Here is a 17,581-nt window from a genome sequence, read left to right as displayed (position 1 = left end):
AGATGGCAAAGCTCCACGATCTCCCCCAAAATAGCCTCTCTCTATTTCAACTTGATTGTGCTCATCTTGTAATTGTCACTGTAGCCATGATACTGTGTAAGCCCGCCTGCTGTTTCTATTAGAAAGTGCTATGAAAAGCTCCAGATAGCAGAACTAGACTTCCAAAGTTGAAAAGGAATGGGAACAGTAGAGAGGGAGGAGGTGAGACCCGAATATTCTGGCAGTTAGAATAGGGTTGCCATACATCCAGATTTTCCCGGGCATATCTGGAACACTGCAGCTGGCAGCATTGTTTGGGTGGAAATCGGGAAAATGTACTGGAAAATCCAGATGCATGGCAACCCATGTTGGCAGTGCCATTTTTGCTGAATTTTCCCCAAAACTAGCAATTTTGCAAAAAACAACAACAAAAAACCTCAACAACTTTTCTGTCTGGATTTTCACTGTTTGAAATATGGCATTATTTGAAATATGGCATTATAAGAATCCAGTTTCACCCAGACCCCAAGATTTGCCCTTTTCAGTGTGCTTCTGAATCACTCTGTGCTCTCTCCATTTCAAGTTCTGTTTTGGGTTTTGAGCTGCTCTGTATGAAACAAAGCTGGATGTTCTTCATCTGCTATATATGTTGGAAAGTGGTCTGTCTGTCCATCTGTTCTCCATAGGTTTGGCCACCTCTTTAGATGTCATTGCTAAGTTCAGTACAATGGTTCCCAAGCTGGAGGGAGCAGTGATTGTTGATGCTTGGAAGCCGACCACCATTTTGAATCACGATGGCAGACTGAAAAGTGACTTTGGCATGACTTTGGCATCTCCACCTTTGGAGATATCACAAAGGTTTGGCACCAGGGTTTCTAAGGAGGGGATGGGCATCTTCATTGATATTTGGATGGTGGGCAGCATTTTGAATCGAGCTGGCATACCAAAACATGACTTTGTTATGACTTTGCTGATTTTTGGCCTGATGGGTGCAAACTCATAAATTGTACTACCCATTAAAAAATTAATTCACACAAAATTTTGCCAGGGGAGGGGACAACAGAGGAAGGAGAGCAGAGGAAGATGCAGATGTTATAAATGTGAGCAAATGCAGTTATGTATTCTTAGTCTTTGTGTGAAGATATAAATCTATTTCTTTTTATTGAGAAAGGGCAAATTAGACGAGAAATGATAAAAGTGTTTAAAAATTATGCACGACATAAGTGGAGAAAGGAAAGTTCTTCTCCTTCTTTCATAACAATGGAATTCATGGGCATCGAATGAAGCTGAATGCTGAAAGATTTGGGACAGACAAAAGAAAGGACTTATTCATGCAGTGCATAGTTAAACATAGTTAAACTCACTTCCCCAGGAAACAGTCATTGCCACCAACTTGGATGGCTTCAAAAGAGAATTGGACAAATTCATGCAGGAGGTGGCTACTAATGACTACTAATCATGATGGCTATGCTCTCTCTGCACAGTCAGAAGCAGTAAGTCTCTGAATATCAGTTGCCGGGAATCATACATGGGCTGTTGTTCCCCAGAGGTTATCCACTTTGAGAACAGAATCCTAGGCCATACGAGTTTGCAGTCTGATGCAGTGGGCTCTTTTTAATATCCTTAGACCAGGGGTCAGCAAACTTTTTCAGCAGAGGGCTGGTCCACTTCCCTCAGACCTTGTGGGGGCCCAGACTATATTTTTTTGGGGAGCGGGGAATGAATGAATTCCTATGCCCCACAAATAACCCAGAGATGCATTTTAAATAAAAGCACACATTCTACTCATGTAAAAACACCAGGCAGGCCCCACAAAAAATGCAGAGATGCATTTTAAATAAAAGCACACATTCTACTCATGTAAAAACACGCTGATTCCCGGACTGTCCGCGGGCCAGATTTAGAAGGCGATTGGGCCAGATCCGGCCCCTGCGCCTTAGTTTGCCTACCCATGCCTTAGACCATTGATTGGTTCATCGTGGGCTGGTTTCAGGTTCTTGCTATTTTGTGCGTGGGATTCAATCACCTCCCATAAAATTCAGGTTGTGCCGCTAAAGCATATTCAGTGCTTTTGCACAAGAACCCTCTCCTCCAACTTATTGCTGTAAGGAAAGTGACAGCAAAATGCATTAGCCAGGGTAGGGTAACAATAGCCTGATTTGACAACACTCAACCTCCTTGCAGACAAATCAGGTTGAATGTGCAGTAAACAGGTCAACTGGAAGTGACCTACACCAGTATCCTATGCAACTGGCAGATGTTCCTCAAGGAATCCTGATGCTTGAGATCCTTGTTTTTAAATTGGAAGTGTTAAGGATTGAGCATGGGACCTTCGGCATTCAAAGCATATGCTCTACAGCAGTGGTTCCCACTTACAAAAGTACTGTGGGGTCCCTAGTTTTAAAAAAGTGAAGTCACGGGACCCCCCCTTACTTTTGAAAATTCTAATAGCCCTATGGTAGTTTTTGTTATGTGAATGGTGCTGCAGACCCCCTGGGTGGGTTATGTGGACCCCTCTGGGTGCACAGACAACCAGTTGGGAACCACTGCTCTACAACAATAAGGACATAAGAAGAGCCTATTGGAAAAGTCCAGTGGCCCATCTAGTCCAGCATCCTGTTGCACAATGGCCAGTTAGAGACCTATGGGAAATCTGCAAGCAAGACCTGAGTCCAACAGCACTCTCCCTTTCTGTGGTTTCCAGCAACAGACATTCAGAAGCATGCTGTGTAAGGAACAGAGGTAAAGCTATAGGCTTCATGGAATAGATGGTTTGTAGGAGGAGCTCTGAAGGAAGAGCAAGAGAAAGCAAGAGATGTCTTCTTGGGGCAAAAGGCTACAGCTGACCTGAATCCTACACTTAAAGTTCATAGAATGTATATTCTCAGCTCAGTGCTGATCTGAGACTCCAAAGCACGTTGCATGGTTGGAAAGTTCACTCCCTTGCCAAAGCCGAGAACATCTGTCGATCACATTAATAAATTCTTTTGTGAGGAAAAGTGGCCTTCTAAGTGATTCTAGTTCTCAGAGGAAAATGAATTCCACGTGTCTCCCCCTTATCCATTTGGATGCAGAAGACGTTGGTCTGGTTAAGTTTTCAGCCTCCTCTTTTAATCTGAAGATGCAGAAGCTGAACCCACAACATCGTACTGGATGTGTGTGCAAGCAACTCCAAGAAAATCTTCCTGAGAGCCGCTGGCCATGTGAGGCCACAGAGTTTCATAAGGAGTTGGCTTGCTACCCAGTGTTTCGTTTGGATACCAGGAAGGGAGTTTCTAACGGCGGGAGAAACCACAAGTCTGATCCCTGAATGAACAAGGGAGCACTCAGATCTCCAGGCTGAGCAAAGGGCAGCTAGGAAGCTGAGGAGAAAGGAGTTTTTGAGTCACAAAGGTAAGTTGTGTGACACCCGAAGTAGTGATATGCAACAGAATGAAAGCTTATGCCAAGGAATTCATAGGGGTGGCAAACCGAGAAGGTCACCAGTTTGGTTGCTCAAGTTTTTGAGTTTGAAGTGTTACAGTGGATTGGGGGAGAAATTGATCTGTTACTAGGATCAGGGGAGAAATTTGACTCTGTTCCCAATCCAATGAGAAACTAGCTAATTCATACTTCTTGAACCAATATATGAACCAAGATATAATTCTTTGAAATGCACTTTTATCCAAATTTTGTGATGTAGTGGTCCAATCAAACAATGTGTACAGCCATGCATATATTAGAGGAAAGCGTGCCTAAAAATGCATATATTGGTGAAAATAACATACAAAAATGCGTTATAGTAGGGGATGTTGCCTGCAACAAAGTGTGCCTTGGTCAAAAATGGATAGAAAAAATGTGTATTTTAAGGAAAAATATGCACTCAAATGCTGACGAATTTTCATGAGAGTTTTTTCAAACTGCTGTGGAAAGGGGGGGGGACTGAATTTAAGATTGGAAAAATGAGAAACCAAGAGAAGCTGAAATGAACAGATTTGTTCATCCCTGTGACCTGACAGTGGGGTAATTGTGGCAGTGGTGATGTCTTTCCTGGATTGATCTGAACAGAGGTGCAAAAATGGGCATATAATCCAGGTGATTTATTCATGGAAGATTACATTGGTATGATATTTTCCTTTCTATATGGAATAGTTAAGCATGTTTTCAAGACATGAAATCCCCTAATATCACAATTTTCCTTTTCAATTTTCCCTGATATGTGCATTTTTGCACACATTGCTTGGCTGAAGAACTGCGCTGCAAAATTGAGAGAAGTGTGAATTCTGAAGCATGGTTGAGTTTCAATTCACATTTCGTTTGGGAGAGTGCAAATTATGTAGCTTTGCCTTTAAATGTGAACTGTACTGAATGTCTTCCCCCATCCCTACTCCTGACATGAACGGGGGTGGGAGATGAAGGAAGAAGGCAGATTCCATCCTGGGGCCTCTTCTTGCTGATCCCTATATACTACATCAGCCACTTTGCTCCCTATATACTACATCAGCCCTTTGCCAAAGACAAGATTGGATCAAGAAGGATTTGGGACGGTTGCATCCTAGATAGGTAGGGCAAAGTCTGCCGGGTTTTCCCCACCCTCTACCGTGCAGCAGAAAGCCTGTCTGGATCAGCTGAGCAACCATTGATGGAATTGGTTTCCTGCCTCATTACATCAAAGCTGCATAGACTGGTGCCGGGTTCCTGTTGCGTCTGTCTGCGGCTCTCGTCGCAGCAAGCCTCCCTTGCACCGGATGGTGATATCGACTTTCATGATCAATGCCATGCTAATGCAGTCACACGAAAAGAGCAGCCCTGGGCAGGGAGGGGAGGGGAGGCTCTCTGCTGAATTCTTCTGAATTGCTGTTGGCAAGGATTCCACAGGTGCCACCCTCACCCTCTGAGCCAGGAGCACTGACCTGTTGTTGCAGATATCAGAGTAGTATAGCGCTCTGGTAGAAGGAGGGAAAGCTCTTTTACCCAAGAGTACCATAATGTCCTGTCCCCTCTAGTCCTAGATGCATGGCTTTCTGCTATAGGGTTGCCTGATTCCAAGCAGTGAAAATCCAGAGGGAAAAGTTGCTGAGCTTTTGGAGCTATTTTTAAAAATGGAAATTCGGGAAAAACGGCACTGTTCGGATTTTCCTGGACATTTTGCAAGTTTCTGCCAGGACACTGCTGCTGACTGCATTATTCCAGATATGTTCGGGAAATTCCGGACGTATGGCAACCCTACTTTATGCTGTAGGGCCAAGAGAAGGAGTATCATGATGCGAACATGAAAAACACTCTGAGAACATGCAGAGTACCTTGTCCTTGCCAATGGGGAGAGGTGGAGGAATCTATCAATTTCAGTTTCTCACTTTCGCCTTTTTCCAAATTTTTTTCCAACCTCCCTTTTCCAGTTCAGTTCTCTGCATTTGTGTGTGTGTTCCTTAAGCATTGTCTGCATTGTAGGAAATACTGTATTTTTCGCTCCATGACCATAAGACTCACCTAGTTTTTAGAGGAGGAAAGGGGGAATGCCCTGTTTTGGGGGGATCAGCTCACAGTTGTGTAGCTTCTTTTGCAAAGGGGAAGAGCCCACATTTTTTGAGGGGAAAAATTCTGTTTTTATAGGGGCCAGGGCTGGAAAGGGAGCCAGCGACTGACCACACATTCACTCCATAAGATGCACAGACATTTCCCCTTACTTCTTAGGAGGAAAAAAGTGCATCCTATGGAGCAAAAAATACGGTAATTTGCCTAATACATTTTTTTTCAGGACATTTGTCCAAACACAATGCATTAAAAAAAATATTGTTCTAGATTTGGGGGGGCACCCCCGCTTAAACTCTAGAAATTAATAAATGATAGGATTTTGATTATTTGGAGTATAGAAGGGAAGATTGGAAGCCAGTGGAAAAATACAGGCTAAGCTTCCTTTCCAAGCCAGGGCCTCACTTGGGATAGAGGCATTAACATGACAAAAGGTGTTGATGGCCCACTGGAAAGGAATTCTTGGGCCTGGGCGGACAAAGGTTGCCATGGTGATGTGGTGTGTGTTTGAGGTATCAGGAAAAGAGATGCATTAGAGCAAAAGGTGCTGGGAAGAAGGAGAGGACAGACAGAGATCCATCTTGGGTGGGCAGGCTGAAGGCTGGCTGGGAGAGATGCCTTTGCCTCCAGTGCTGCACTGCTGTAGGGGACAAGGTCTGCTGGAAATGACCAATCTGTAAGAGCTGGACTCCCTCCATGCAGACTGAAGGTGTAAATAGGCAAATAAACCATATTTCTTAAAGCTATGATAGCTGCCTCTGGGTGAGCGCCTGGATGGAACCCCCTGGAACCTTGCTACTGCTCGGCAGAGAGAGGGGGTGGCACCCAACTTCTGTAACAATATGCTATTTTCACAAATGTATGCATTCTTATGCACACGTTCCTCTAATATATGCAACTTTGCAGACATTCGAGGAAAATTAAAGCAAATCTGACTTTGCATCAAATTATAAAATCTGACTTTGCAGCAAATTATTAAACCTGACTTTGCATCCACTTTCCCCTACTAGGAAAAGAACAAAAAGCGAGGGATCATTGCTAGCCAATACTTTTGGCTGGAAACGGTATGAAACCCAGGTTTCCCCTTTGCCAGGAACATAACTGTAATGGAAACAGCTCTGCTTCTGACTCAACGGCAATTTTAAAAAAAACTTAATGTGTTGAGATGATGATTCAGCTCTCCGTTTCAGCCCAAGACAGCCCATTAGGGTTGCCACCATGCCTTCTGGTAGGGCTCCTGTGCTATTAACAGCTGCACGACAGGCAGAAATTCAACAGGCAAAGCTTTCCCCAAGCAGAAGATATCTACTTGTGCTATGACTGTTGACAGTGCAGGATCCCTTGCCTGATGATGAAGGAAACTTACATTATCTTCAGAAGGGGAAATATTTCCTTTCTGGATGTTCACACTGTTGCCTCAGCAGAGAATAGAACAGATATGCATAACAAACATTTAGCAGGGGAAAATGCTCATTTTCTTGCCATGCTAAGATTCACTTGCTGATTTTGGTCAGCTGGCAACCATATTTATGAAGGGGGTCTGTTCACGGGGCAAAATGGGTCTGCAGCCCCCTGGAGCCTTTGTGAACTCACGCAAACAGGCTTTCCAGTGTGGCTGCCCCTGTTCTGTGGAGATACAACAGGCACCCACTGTCTGCACTTTCTGGAAACAACTGAAGAGTGGCTGGGGCAGGGTGCTACTACTGCTACTAATTCTGTTCTGATAAGCTTTCCTAGCTGGATGAATGGGTCTCTATCATGGGCATCCTTTGGTACCTGTCTGTCTGTCTAAGTGTGTGTCTGTCTGTCTGTCTGTCTGTCTGTCTATCTATCTATCTATCTATCTATCTATCTATCTATCTATCTATCTATCATCTATCTATCTATGTCAGTGTGGTGTATTAGTTAGCATTAGAGTGTCAGACCAGGATTTGAGAGACCAGGGTTCAAATCCCTACTGGGCCATGTAGCTCACTAGGTGACCTTGGGCCAGTTGCTGCCTCTCAGCCAAACTTACCTCACAGGGGTGTTGTGGGGATTAAATGAAGAGGAGGAAATCATGTCTTCTACCTTGAGCCGCATGGAGAAAGAGCAGGAATGTAAGGGCAACACACACACATTTCTGTTGTTTTTTGCGTTCTTTTTATCATTTTTATTGTACATCACCTTGAGATGCATTGTGGAAGGCGATTAATAAGAAAATAATCATAAGACATACTACTATTATGACTATTATTAATTATTAGTATTATTTTGCATGCTTAATGCCACATCTTAATTTGACCCTCAGGCAAAACCTGGCCATTCATTGCATGTATAGAACTGCTGTTTCTGTTTTTATTGTGTAAATCGCTTTGAGACACCTGAGTGCAAAAATGCGACTAATAAATAAAGATACATTACAATGTATGTCACAATAATGCAGGAAATCCGTGCCTTTTCCATTTCTATACCCTCTTTTTCCATGCCTTCCTATATATACCTTAAAATACCAGGCCGTCCTTATACAGCCCCTTCGGGAGGATTTCTAGTGTCTCATTATGACCCTAGCTTAGCATGAAGAAATACAGTTGGGAAGGTGAAAAGTGAGCTTAATAGTTGCATGGTGTGTGTGTGTGTGTGTTTGTTTGTGTGTAATAAAAATGGGCAGCTGCAGCCACCAGTTCCCCAAAATCCTTGAACCACCACTTGTTTTGGCTACTAACACTATCAAAATGTCTCAAGAACATTTGGCGGCAGAGGGTCTTATATCAGCAGGATGTTCCCAGAAGCAGCAGAAAACACTGTAAACACTTTGACCATTGTTGTAGCTGCACTTCTTTTCTGAAGTCAAAGCTTCCTTGCTGAAATCTCCATCCCTTTTCGTGACTCCAACAACACGGTGCTAGAGAACCAATGCCAGCCCCTGCTGTCTGCCCAAACGCACAGAGGAAAGCGATCCCAGTCCATGGGAAGCTCTGAAGCCAAGAGGAAGACGGAGTGAAGGAGACAGCTCTGTTTCCTCTGGAGGGGTGGCGGTGATGTCACTTCCTCCCCATCAGTCCTAAGGAAGAACCTTCAGATCTCCCATACCACAGCAAGGTAACCTGGGTGGCCGATGGGCGTTGTGGTTCAGAAGGTCCTGGAAGGGCACTATGTTGGGGGGAAAGGGGAGGAGCCCTCATGTCTCCTTACCAATGCCACTGCTGCCCCTGTCCACTGGCCGGGAGAAATTTGGCGCCCCTGGGGTCAAAACAGAAGCCATGATGGCTTTAGACACAGTGGCGTAGCGTGGGTTGTCAGCACCCGGGGCAAGGCAAGTAATTTTCGCCCCCTAACCCATGGATTTGCGCACCCTAACCCGTGGATTTGCGCCCCCTAACCCTAACCCCCAGATGTTGCGCCCGGTGCGGCCGGCCCCCCCTGCACCCCCACGCTACGCCACTGTTTAGACATTCTGGAGCTTTCCTGGGAAAATTGGGACTGTTGAAGTGTATTCCCGTGCCAGAAACCCTGGAGAGCTGTTGCCAGTCAGTGTAGGAAATCCTGAGCAAGTTGGACCAATGGCCTGACTTGGCATAAAGTGGATTAGGTACTTTGTTCCTGAGAACAGGAGTCACTATGACAAAAGAGAAGTACTTGCCAGTTTCAAATTAACACCATTATTGATTTTAGAACAACCCCGCTGTGTTTCCTGACTTTGCAATGAAAAAGCTCCCATAATCTTCGAGCCAGCAATTGGTCTGTTTCCCTTTTCCTCCACTTCAAAGATAAGGATTTCTTCTCAATAACATGACCAGCTTTGAATACTCCCAGAGAAATGTAATCTCGGTCTTGCCTTTTTGAAAGCAGAACGGCCCCTGGCCATCAGCTTAGCTCTTTAACTCCATCTCCAAGCCTTTCTTTGACTCTTTCTTGTGCCAAGGGGAGAGAGACCTTACGATTCATTTGCTGGATCAGGTGCCTAAAGGTGCCCCAGTTTTTGCCATAGTAAGCTGCCTTGTAACAAGTCAGACCCTCGCTCTTTCTCAATATTATGGGTTTGAGTTTTTTGCTTTTGTTTTTTTTCATGTATGTTGCGCTTTTGTATTATATTTTTCTCTTGTGAACCACCCTAAGATCTGTGGATGAAGGGCAGTATACAAATTTTAATAATAATAATAATAATAATAATAATAGTACCCTAAGATCTTGGATGTGATGCCATTGCACTCTGAGTTTCCCCATCCCTGAATGTAGCAGATGGAGATGGAGTGTGAGAAAACTCATAATGGAAAGATGTCCTGTCAAGTACTCTCGTTACTAAATACAACAGAGAAGAGGACATTTGGTGCTTCTCTTTCCGATGGTAGCAACACATCAGCCACAATGCCTTGCTTGGACTTCCATAGGAAAAAAGTACCCAAAAGTATGAAGTTGCAATTATGTCCCTATATTCAGCTATGAAATATTGTGGGGCGTGTGTGCAGTATTCTTATTTCCTTATTTCAGATTGGGAAGCAGAGTCTGAAAAAAGGGTGGCTTTTTTTAAGATAGCGGGGGGGGGAGGGGTACCAACCTTTCGGATTTTTGAGCAAGTGCCATGGGGGCCACACAGCTCTTATAACTTCCACTATAATTTATCTGAGACATGGAAAGAGGACCACTTTCCCAACTTCCTCCTCTATGTACTTTTCAAGAAAGGAAAAGGTAGCCACCCTCAAGCAGGAAGTCAGTGTGTGAGTTTTGCTCAAACATGGGTGCCAGAAAAGAAATCGGGGTGCCAGTGTGCCATGTTGGTGACTCTTGGTTCAAGGTCACCTGGAGAGCCAGTGTGGTGTAGTGGTTAGGAGCGGTAGACTCGTAATCTGAACTGGGTTCACTTCCCTGCTCCTCCACATGCAGCTGCTGGGTGACCTTGGGCTAGTCACACTTCTTTGAAGTCTCTTAGCTCCACTCACCTCACAGAGTGTTTGTTGTGGGGGAGGAAGGGAAAGGAGAATGTTAGCCGCTTTGAGACTCCTTCAGGTAGTGATAAACCAGGATATCAAATCCAAACTCTTCTTCTTTTTCTACTGGAGGTGAAATTTGAATGGGGGACTTAACAGGCTCCCAATATGAATTGATGATTTTTTCTCAGTTTCTCTAGGACACCCTCTCATAAAACTGCAAGGACAGCCAAGCTTTTGGATCGTTAGTAATGCCACAGGGGAAAACGACAAGCTTAAACTTGGTGAGTTCATGGCAAGTAAAAATGACGATCACTTCACCTCTGAAGGATTTGTACAGTATCTGCATATAACGGGGACACTGAGAAGCACAGTAAGCTGAGATGTTATCTGTACTAAGCAATGTTTGTTTGGGTATGGTGTGAGCATGGTGTGATGTCCTTGAGCTCCAGAAGCTCAAAAATTAAACCTCAGCAGATGCAAGGCCTGCTTTCTCAAGGAAAGAAACAATATCAAACATCAATTGACCCTCCCAAAAAGGGTAAGAAAACAGGCAGATGGGGACTGGTTGAAGACAGGCTGAGACTGGTGGGGCAGTGTCCCTATTTGGCCCCATGGACCAGTCTCCACACATAATTCCACATAATGATTTGAACTCACAAGCCAAATCTTTGACTACAGGTGTCTAGCATATTCCTGCTAATGTCCCATGTTTAGCAGGTGATCCTTCAAATCTTTGCTGTTCAGGAGGAAGTGGGGAAAACTAAACACAGTGACTTCAGGACTAATAGAAGGTGTCTTTATTTTCCACAACAACCTAATAAGCCAAAATATGTGTCTCAGACCCCAGGATGCTTCCTTTCACCCATCACTCTTTTTACTACCCTGCATCGTTGAAGCACCTGTCATGGTGAGCAAATAGGGCTTTGATCGGTTTTTGCCATGTTCAGACACCGCAGGCCCACTGCACTCATCCATCATTTTATATACAGGTAGCTACAGCAGATAAATGAGACTGTGGGGTGGATGTTTCTCTGGCAAAATAGTTAATAATAGATTTGATGCATTTTCTCTTTTCCTACCGATCTTCTTCAGCTGCATGCGAAGCAAAGGCGTCAGAAAACCTTTAAAAAAGAAAAGAAAAGAGAGAGTCCTGAGCTGAAAAAGGATCAGGCGTGTTGTGGAAGAAAATAAGTTAAAGCTGTGCTTTTTTTCTGGGGATACACATGACCCTAAACATTTTGTGAATCTTTGTACTTTTGTCCATTTACTGTGTTTATTTTCCCCCAATTTGAACTATAAAATGGTGATTTTCTTGAGTAGCCCTAAACTTTTTTTTTAGAAAAAAAGCACTAAATTAAAGCAACAGTTTTTTGTTGAGTTGGAAAAGCTTCAGAAAAGGGCAACCAAAATAACCCCACAGTTTTTAAGCAGCAGACAATGGAGATACAAAAAGGCTCCCAAAGGAGCACAACATAAAAAAATTAAAATTAGTCATAAATTCAGAAGACAGCCAGGAAAAACCCACCACCACCACTAGTTGTTGTTGTTGGTGGGGTCCCTGATTCAGCAAGACACCTGCAATGCAAGGGTAAGTTAGGTGGCCCTGAGTCCCTTCCCTCTCCCTGGAAAACATTTCTTCCTTCTCATTTGGCTAGTCCAAGATGAGGGTGCCCCTTCTCCTGCTCCTGGCTTCTTCTCTGCATGCCACAAGACTACTGGGTGAAAAGGCCTTCCCAAAGAGAGAGGCCCGGAGGGTTTCATCATGTGTGCGATGCTGCGGGCCAGCTGAGCAGCCCAGCTCCATCACCGCTTCCCGCTACACTCGGATGACCAGTGACTCCGTCTATGCCATGCCCAGGATCCAGCCCACCATCAACATCACAATCTTGAAAGGTAAGCAGCCGTCCAAGGTTAGTCCTTCTTCCCTGCAACAGTCGCTTCACGTGGGCACATTTACCACTCAATGTCTGCAGCATCCAGCGATGAAGCTAGTGTGTGTGAATAGCATTCAGAAACCATAGATATTGATTATTTATTGATTTGCAACATACTTTTTTTTAAAAAAACCCTGCTTTTCAACATCCCCATCTCCCCACCAAAGGCTTATGAATGTCAATAATGTCAATGATGACGGTCCTTACCCTCCGTCTTATAACTGAAAAGACACAGCACAAAAGGAAAAAGGCTTTGGAGGGAGGAGGCGGAGAAAGCAAACCCAGGCACTGTTTCTTAGTTACAGAGTTCTCATAATGACCAGTTGGAAAGGAAAAGCACTCAACCTCATTTTAAATGTACTCTTTTTTCACTGGAACAAATTCACACATTCAGCTGCAAACAATTCAGTGCTGACTAATCTGGTGATGGATGGACGTTCCTGTAGGGGCCGTCCTCATGACTTAGCTACCTTTACCTTCATCCCTTAATTCTGTCTCCCAGATGAACAACGTTTATGTATTTACCTAAAAGTATTTTCCTTACGGGATGCGGGTGGCACTGTGGGTTAAACCACAGAGCCTAGGACTTGCCGATCAGAAGGTCGGCGGCTCAAATCCCCGTGACGGGGTGAGCTCCCGTTGCTCAGTCCCTGCTCCTGCCAACCTAGCAGTTCGAAAGCACGTCATGTGCAAGTAGATAAATAGGGATCGCTTTGGCAGGAAGGTAAACGGCGTTTCCATGTGCTGCTCTGGTTCACCAAAAGTGGCTTAGTCATGCTGGCCACATGACCTGGAAGCTGTCTGCGGACAAACGCCGGCTCCCTCGGCCTATAGAGCGAGATGAGTGCGCAACCCCAGAGTCGGTCATGACTGGACCTAATGGTCAGGGTTCCCTTTACCTTTATTTTCCTTAAGTTGCTTTTTAGGGCTTTGCCCTCACAAAGTGATACACAGCCGAGAGCAAGAGAAATTATCAAGCTATAGTAGTAATGCTGGCTTGGATCCAGAATATTTTAAGGAGCTTTTCTGTAGCACTCAGGCTGATCCCAATCTCAGTAAAAGATAGCATTGAAGAGGGATATATGCAGAGCTCAACTACGAGGCCTGCAGAGATCTACTGTCTGTGCATGCCAACTTGAGCCATCTCAGCAGTGGGCATCCAGAAGGACCCCAGAAGCAAATATCAGCATGAGGGCATGTATACAGGTAAAGGTGGTCCTTCAAGTAAACTATAGATATGTTTAATACCACTTGTTCAAAATCCATTCGTTATTGGCATCGCCCCTTACTTCACATGTGCAAAAACTGAATTCTAGCTTTGCAAACTGGCTCCTGGATATTAAAAGATTCAGAAGGTACTTCTTCACTCAGCGCACAGTTAAACTATGGAATCCACTGCTGCAGGAGGCAGTGGTGGCCACCATCTGGGATGGCTTTAAAAAAGGAGTAGACAAATTCATGGAGGTGAAGGTTATCCGTGACTCCTATCCATGATGGCTATACTCTGCCTCCTTTGGCTAAGCCTGCAACACTTCTGAATACTAGTAGCTGAGAAGTGCAGGAGGGGAACATGATCTTGTGCTCAGGCTCTGCTTGTGGGTTTCCCATAGGCATCTGGTTGGCCACTCTGAGAACAGGAAGTTGGACTAGATGGGCCATTGGCCTGATCCAGCAGGCTCTTCTTATGTTCTTGCCTGGCCTCCATAGAATCATAGAGCTGGAAGGGATGCAAATGGTCATTTAGTTCAACACCCTGCAATTCAGGAATGCAGTCAAACTTTTGTCCTGGCCAGATACCCCTACCCTCCAGCCCACAACTACATGGCAGATAAGCACTTTCACAACCTGCCCTCTCCTTGTGCCCTCAGGTGAAAAAGGTGAAATGGGAGAGCGAGGAATTTCTGGCCCGGAAGGCAAAGGGGGTGAACGAGGCCTTCGTGGTCATAGTGGCCAGAAAGGGCAAAAGGGCCACATTGGGCTACCAGGCAACTCTTGCAAGCAACATTACGTGGCCTTTTCTGTGGGCCGGCGGAAACCCCTCCACAGTTCTGACTACTACCAGCACGTCACTTTCGACACCGAGTTTGTCAACCTCTATAAACACTTCAACATGTTCACAGGGAAGTTCTTCTGCTATGTTCCGGGGATCTACTTCTTCAACCTCAATGTCCACACCTGGAACTACAAGGAAACCTATCTCCACATCATGAAGAACGACAACGAGGTGGCCATTCTCTACTCGCAGCCCAGCGAGCGGAGTATTATGCAGAGCCAGAGCCTCATGCTCGACCTCCACGAAGGGGATGAGGTTTGGGTGCGGATGTTCAAGCGGGAGAGGGAGAACGGCATCTACAGCGAGGAGTCGGACATCTACATCACCTTCAATGGCCATTTGATTAAGCCGGCCGTAGAGTAATGGGCTCCAGGTCTAACATAGGATAAGTGGTCCCACCTGTTCTCTTGAGGGGGCATGTCCATGAACTGCTTACCTACATGGGGTCCAAGAGAAATGTGGAAGGGTAACCCATGAACAAGTGCTTTGAGGCTTGCTGTTTCCACCAGGGCCTCATCTGCACCGTAAAGCAGCATCATACCACTTGAGACAGCCATGTCTTCTCCCAAGGAATCCTAGGAAGTGCAGTTTGTGGTTGTTGGGAGACCCCTATTAGCTACAGCACCCAGACTTATCAATTTGATTGTCTCACACTTGTTTGTTGTTGTTATTGTTCTGTTTGTTTTATATACTTTAAACTTGATGTAAAAACTTAATTTTTCTTTAAAAAAAGAATATGCGTTTCCTAACACCTTTCAGCCACTTTAAAAAAGTACACTTCCCATGATTCTTTGGGGAACGACATGGCTGTTTAAAGTGCTTTGATACTGCTTTAAATGTATAATGCGGATGGGGCCTAGCACTGTGATAAACAGACCCGGGGCAGGATCTCTGGGCCTTAAATGCAGTGGGGGGGAATGACATTTGAGGTTGTGTTTTGCAGGATCTCCCCCTTTAAGATGTGCTTAATGCAGTGGCGTAGCGTGGGGGGTGCAGGGGGGGCGGCCGCACCGGGCGCAACATCTGGGGGTTAGGGTTAGGGGGCGCAAATCCACGGGTTAGGGGGCGCAAATTACTTGCCTTGCCCCGGGTGCTGACAACCCATGCTACGCCACTGGCTTAATGAGATTATGATGGGAACTTTAGGGTTTAGGCTGCTTGCTTAAGCACATTCACTTAAGAATAAATTAACAATGTGTGAGCATCTGACTGAACTTCTTCACTAACTCAGGTGAGAGAAGTGTTTTGGAAAGGTTTCTGAAAAGTCAGAAGATGGGTGAGGTAAGAGGCTGGCGCTGGTCTTTCTGTGACAGGCCTGGACAGCCTCAGGTTTTGGGGTCTGAATGCAGCCCTCTAGGCCTCTCTGCCTGGCCCTTGGCACCCTCTCCTACCCACAGTCCTTCTCAGGCTGCACCACACACTGGTCCTATCCCACCCCCTTCTTGTAGGCCTTATCCTGGCTGGGATATGTCCATGACCCTTGCCCCTCTTGCTTGTCCGCATGGAGGACAGAGAGAGATGCGTATGAAGAAACCTCTGGCAGTCGTGTGGCTGCAGGGTAGCCCTTTCTTTATAAAAGGTAAGATTCATATCCATGGTTCCTCTCACTTTTGCCTCTGGCCCTGTCCACCGCAGGCACACAATGCCTGGAAGGTTGCCCACAAGGGAATATGGGACTTGGCCTGGAAAAAAGATCCCCCAACTTCTACCACATCCAAAATTTGCTGCGCTCCTTTGGAATTGCAATGAAGGAAGCCACAGGAACAACTGGACTGAAGCTTAGGGAACAGTAGAGCTATTGGGACGCTCCTTGAGGGTACAGGGATCGGGTGGGGGACTTCAGGTCTTTTCTTGACACATTAGCAGTGGGTTTGTTCTGCTTTAGTTTGCTCTCTGGTGCTTCCCCAATTCTTCCACATAATTACTGTCCAGAAGGGGCTACGGTGCAACAAAAGTGGAATGAAACAAAAACCAGAACATTTGTTGCAGGATTTTATCAGGAAATTATGAGATACGAAGTGGAAATGAAGCAGTGTGACCGCCCAAACCCTTTCTCAGCTGCAAAGGGTTTTGAGAACAGGATTGCATATGGCTGCCCTGATAGCATCATGAACACAAATCAGCATGAATGTGCAATAAAAAGGACATCTGGAAGAGCCCATTTGGGCCATCTAGCTTAGCATACAGTAGTACCTCGGGTTACATATGCTTCAGGTTACATATGCTTCAGGTTACAGACCCCGCCAACCTGGAAATAGTACCTCGGGTTAAGAACTTTGCTTCAGAATGAGAACAGAAATCGTGCTCCGGTGGCGCTGCAGCAGCAGGAGGCCCCATTAGTGGTGTTTCAGGTTAAGAACAATTTAAGGTTAAGAATAGACCTCCAGGTCAAATTAAGTACTTAACCCGAGGTACCACTGTAGTCTGCACTGACTGGCAGGGATTCTCTGGGGCTGAGGACGAGGGACCCATCCAGAAAGATGGAGGCATTTGGGGCTGACAGGCAGTTGCCCTCTCACTCAGCTACACATCTTCCCATCATCTGGCTGCTATCTCTTTAGTTGGAGACAACTTCATTTAGCCCCTGTCAACAGATGTTTTCTACACAAGCCCAGGCACGCTTTGCTAGCTAGCAACCACCCAGCACTGCCAATGTGCTTCTTTTATCAGGGAGCTTCCAGCAGCCCTTGTAAATCCAGAGTGTCCACAGATAAAACCGAAGAGGCTCTGTGAGCTGTTTGCACTTGGCCAAAGTCAAATGTTCTATGTAAGTGGGTCTAAAGCTGACCTTTATCGACATGCACATCAGCTGAGATGCCTCCTTTTCAGAAACCTGAGCTAGCAAGCCTTTTAGAGGAAAGGTTTCTGATTGACACATTGCTGTTGGCATGGCAATGAGCAGGGCGCAGAAGGCCTTCGTGCAAAAGGATCAAGCTGTTTAAATATTATTAGTACTAGTTAGAATAATGATTTGGTTTATTGCCCTAAGATGACCTATGATGGTTCATGAAAATGTAAAACACATTAAAAACAGTTTAAAACAACGTAAAGTCACAATATTAGGGTGGGTCCTAAAAATATACCTTTCACGGTTTGAAGGCCAGAATAAAGAGGTGCACCTTCAGCATTCTCCAAAGAGCATTCTCCAAAGCTGTATAATGAAGGCACCAGATGCAACCCTGTGAGTGAGTGAG

General features: G+C 45.2%; 1 protein-coding gene across 4 annotated transcripts; it reads left to right on the top strand.

Moving 5' to 3' along the window:
• The first annotated feature begins 3,029 nt into the window (after positions 1 to 3,029).
• Positions 3,030 to 15,591, top strand: C1QTNF8 (C1q and TNF related 8). Of its 4 annotated transcripts, none has more exons than XM_082199231.1 (6): positions 3,030 to 3,372; positions 8,301 to 8,571; positions 10,589 to 10,681; positions 12,056 to 12,293; positions 14,203 to 15,360; positions 15,515 to 15,591. In XM_082199231.1, exons 3-5 carry the CDS (start codon positions 10,649 to 10,651, stop codon positions 14,748 to 14,750), a joined length of 819 nt encoding a protein of 272 aa, XP_082055357.1. In that variant the 5' UTR covers positions 3,030 to 3,372; positions 8,301 to 8,571; positions 10,589 to 10,648; the 3' UTR covers positions 14,751 to 15,360; positions 15,515 to 15,591. The 4 variants fall into 4 exon arrangements, with proteins under 4 accessions (XP_082055357.1, XP_082055358.1, XP_082055360.1 ...); XM_082199232.1 differs by having other exon boundaries at positions 8,230 to 8,571; XM_082199233.1 differs by lacking the exon at positions 3,030 to 3,372 and having other exon boundaries at positions 8,469 to 8,483; positions 8,544 to 8,571.
• Positions 15,592 to 17,581: the final 1,990 nt, after the last annotated feature.

Source organism: Podarcis vaucheri (assembly GCF_965113315.1).
Source record: "Podarcis vaucheri genome assembly, chromosome: 14".
Taxonomy (NCBI): Eukaryota; Metazoa; Chordata; class Lepidosauria; order Squamata; family Lacertidae; genus Podarcis; species Podarcis vaucheri.
This window is presented reverse-complemented; position numbering and strand designations above follow the sequence as displayed.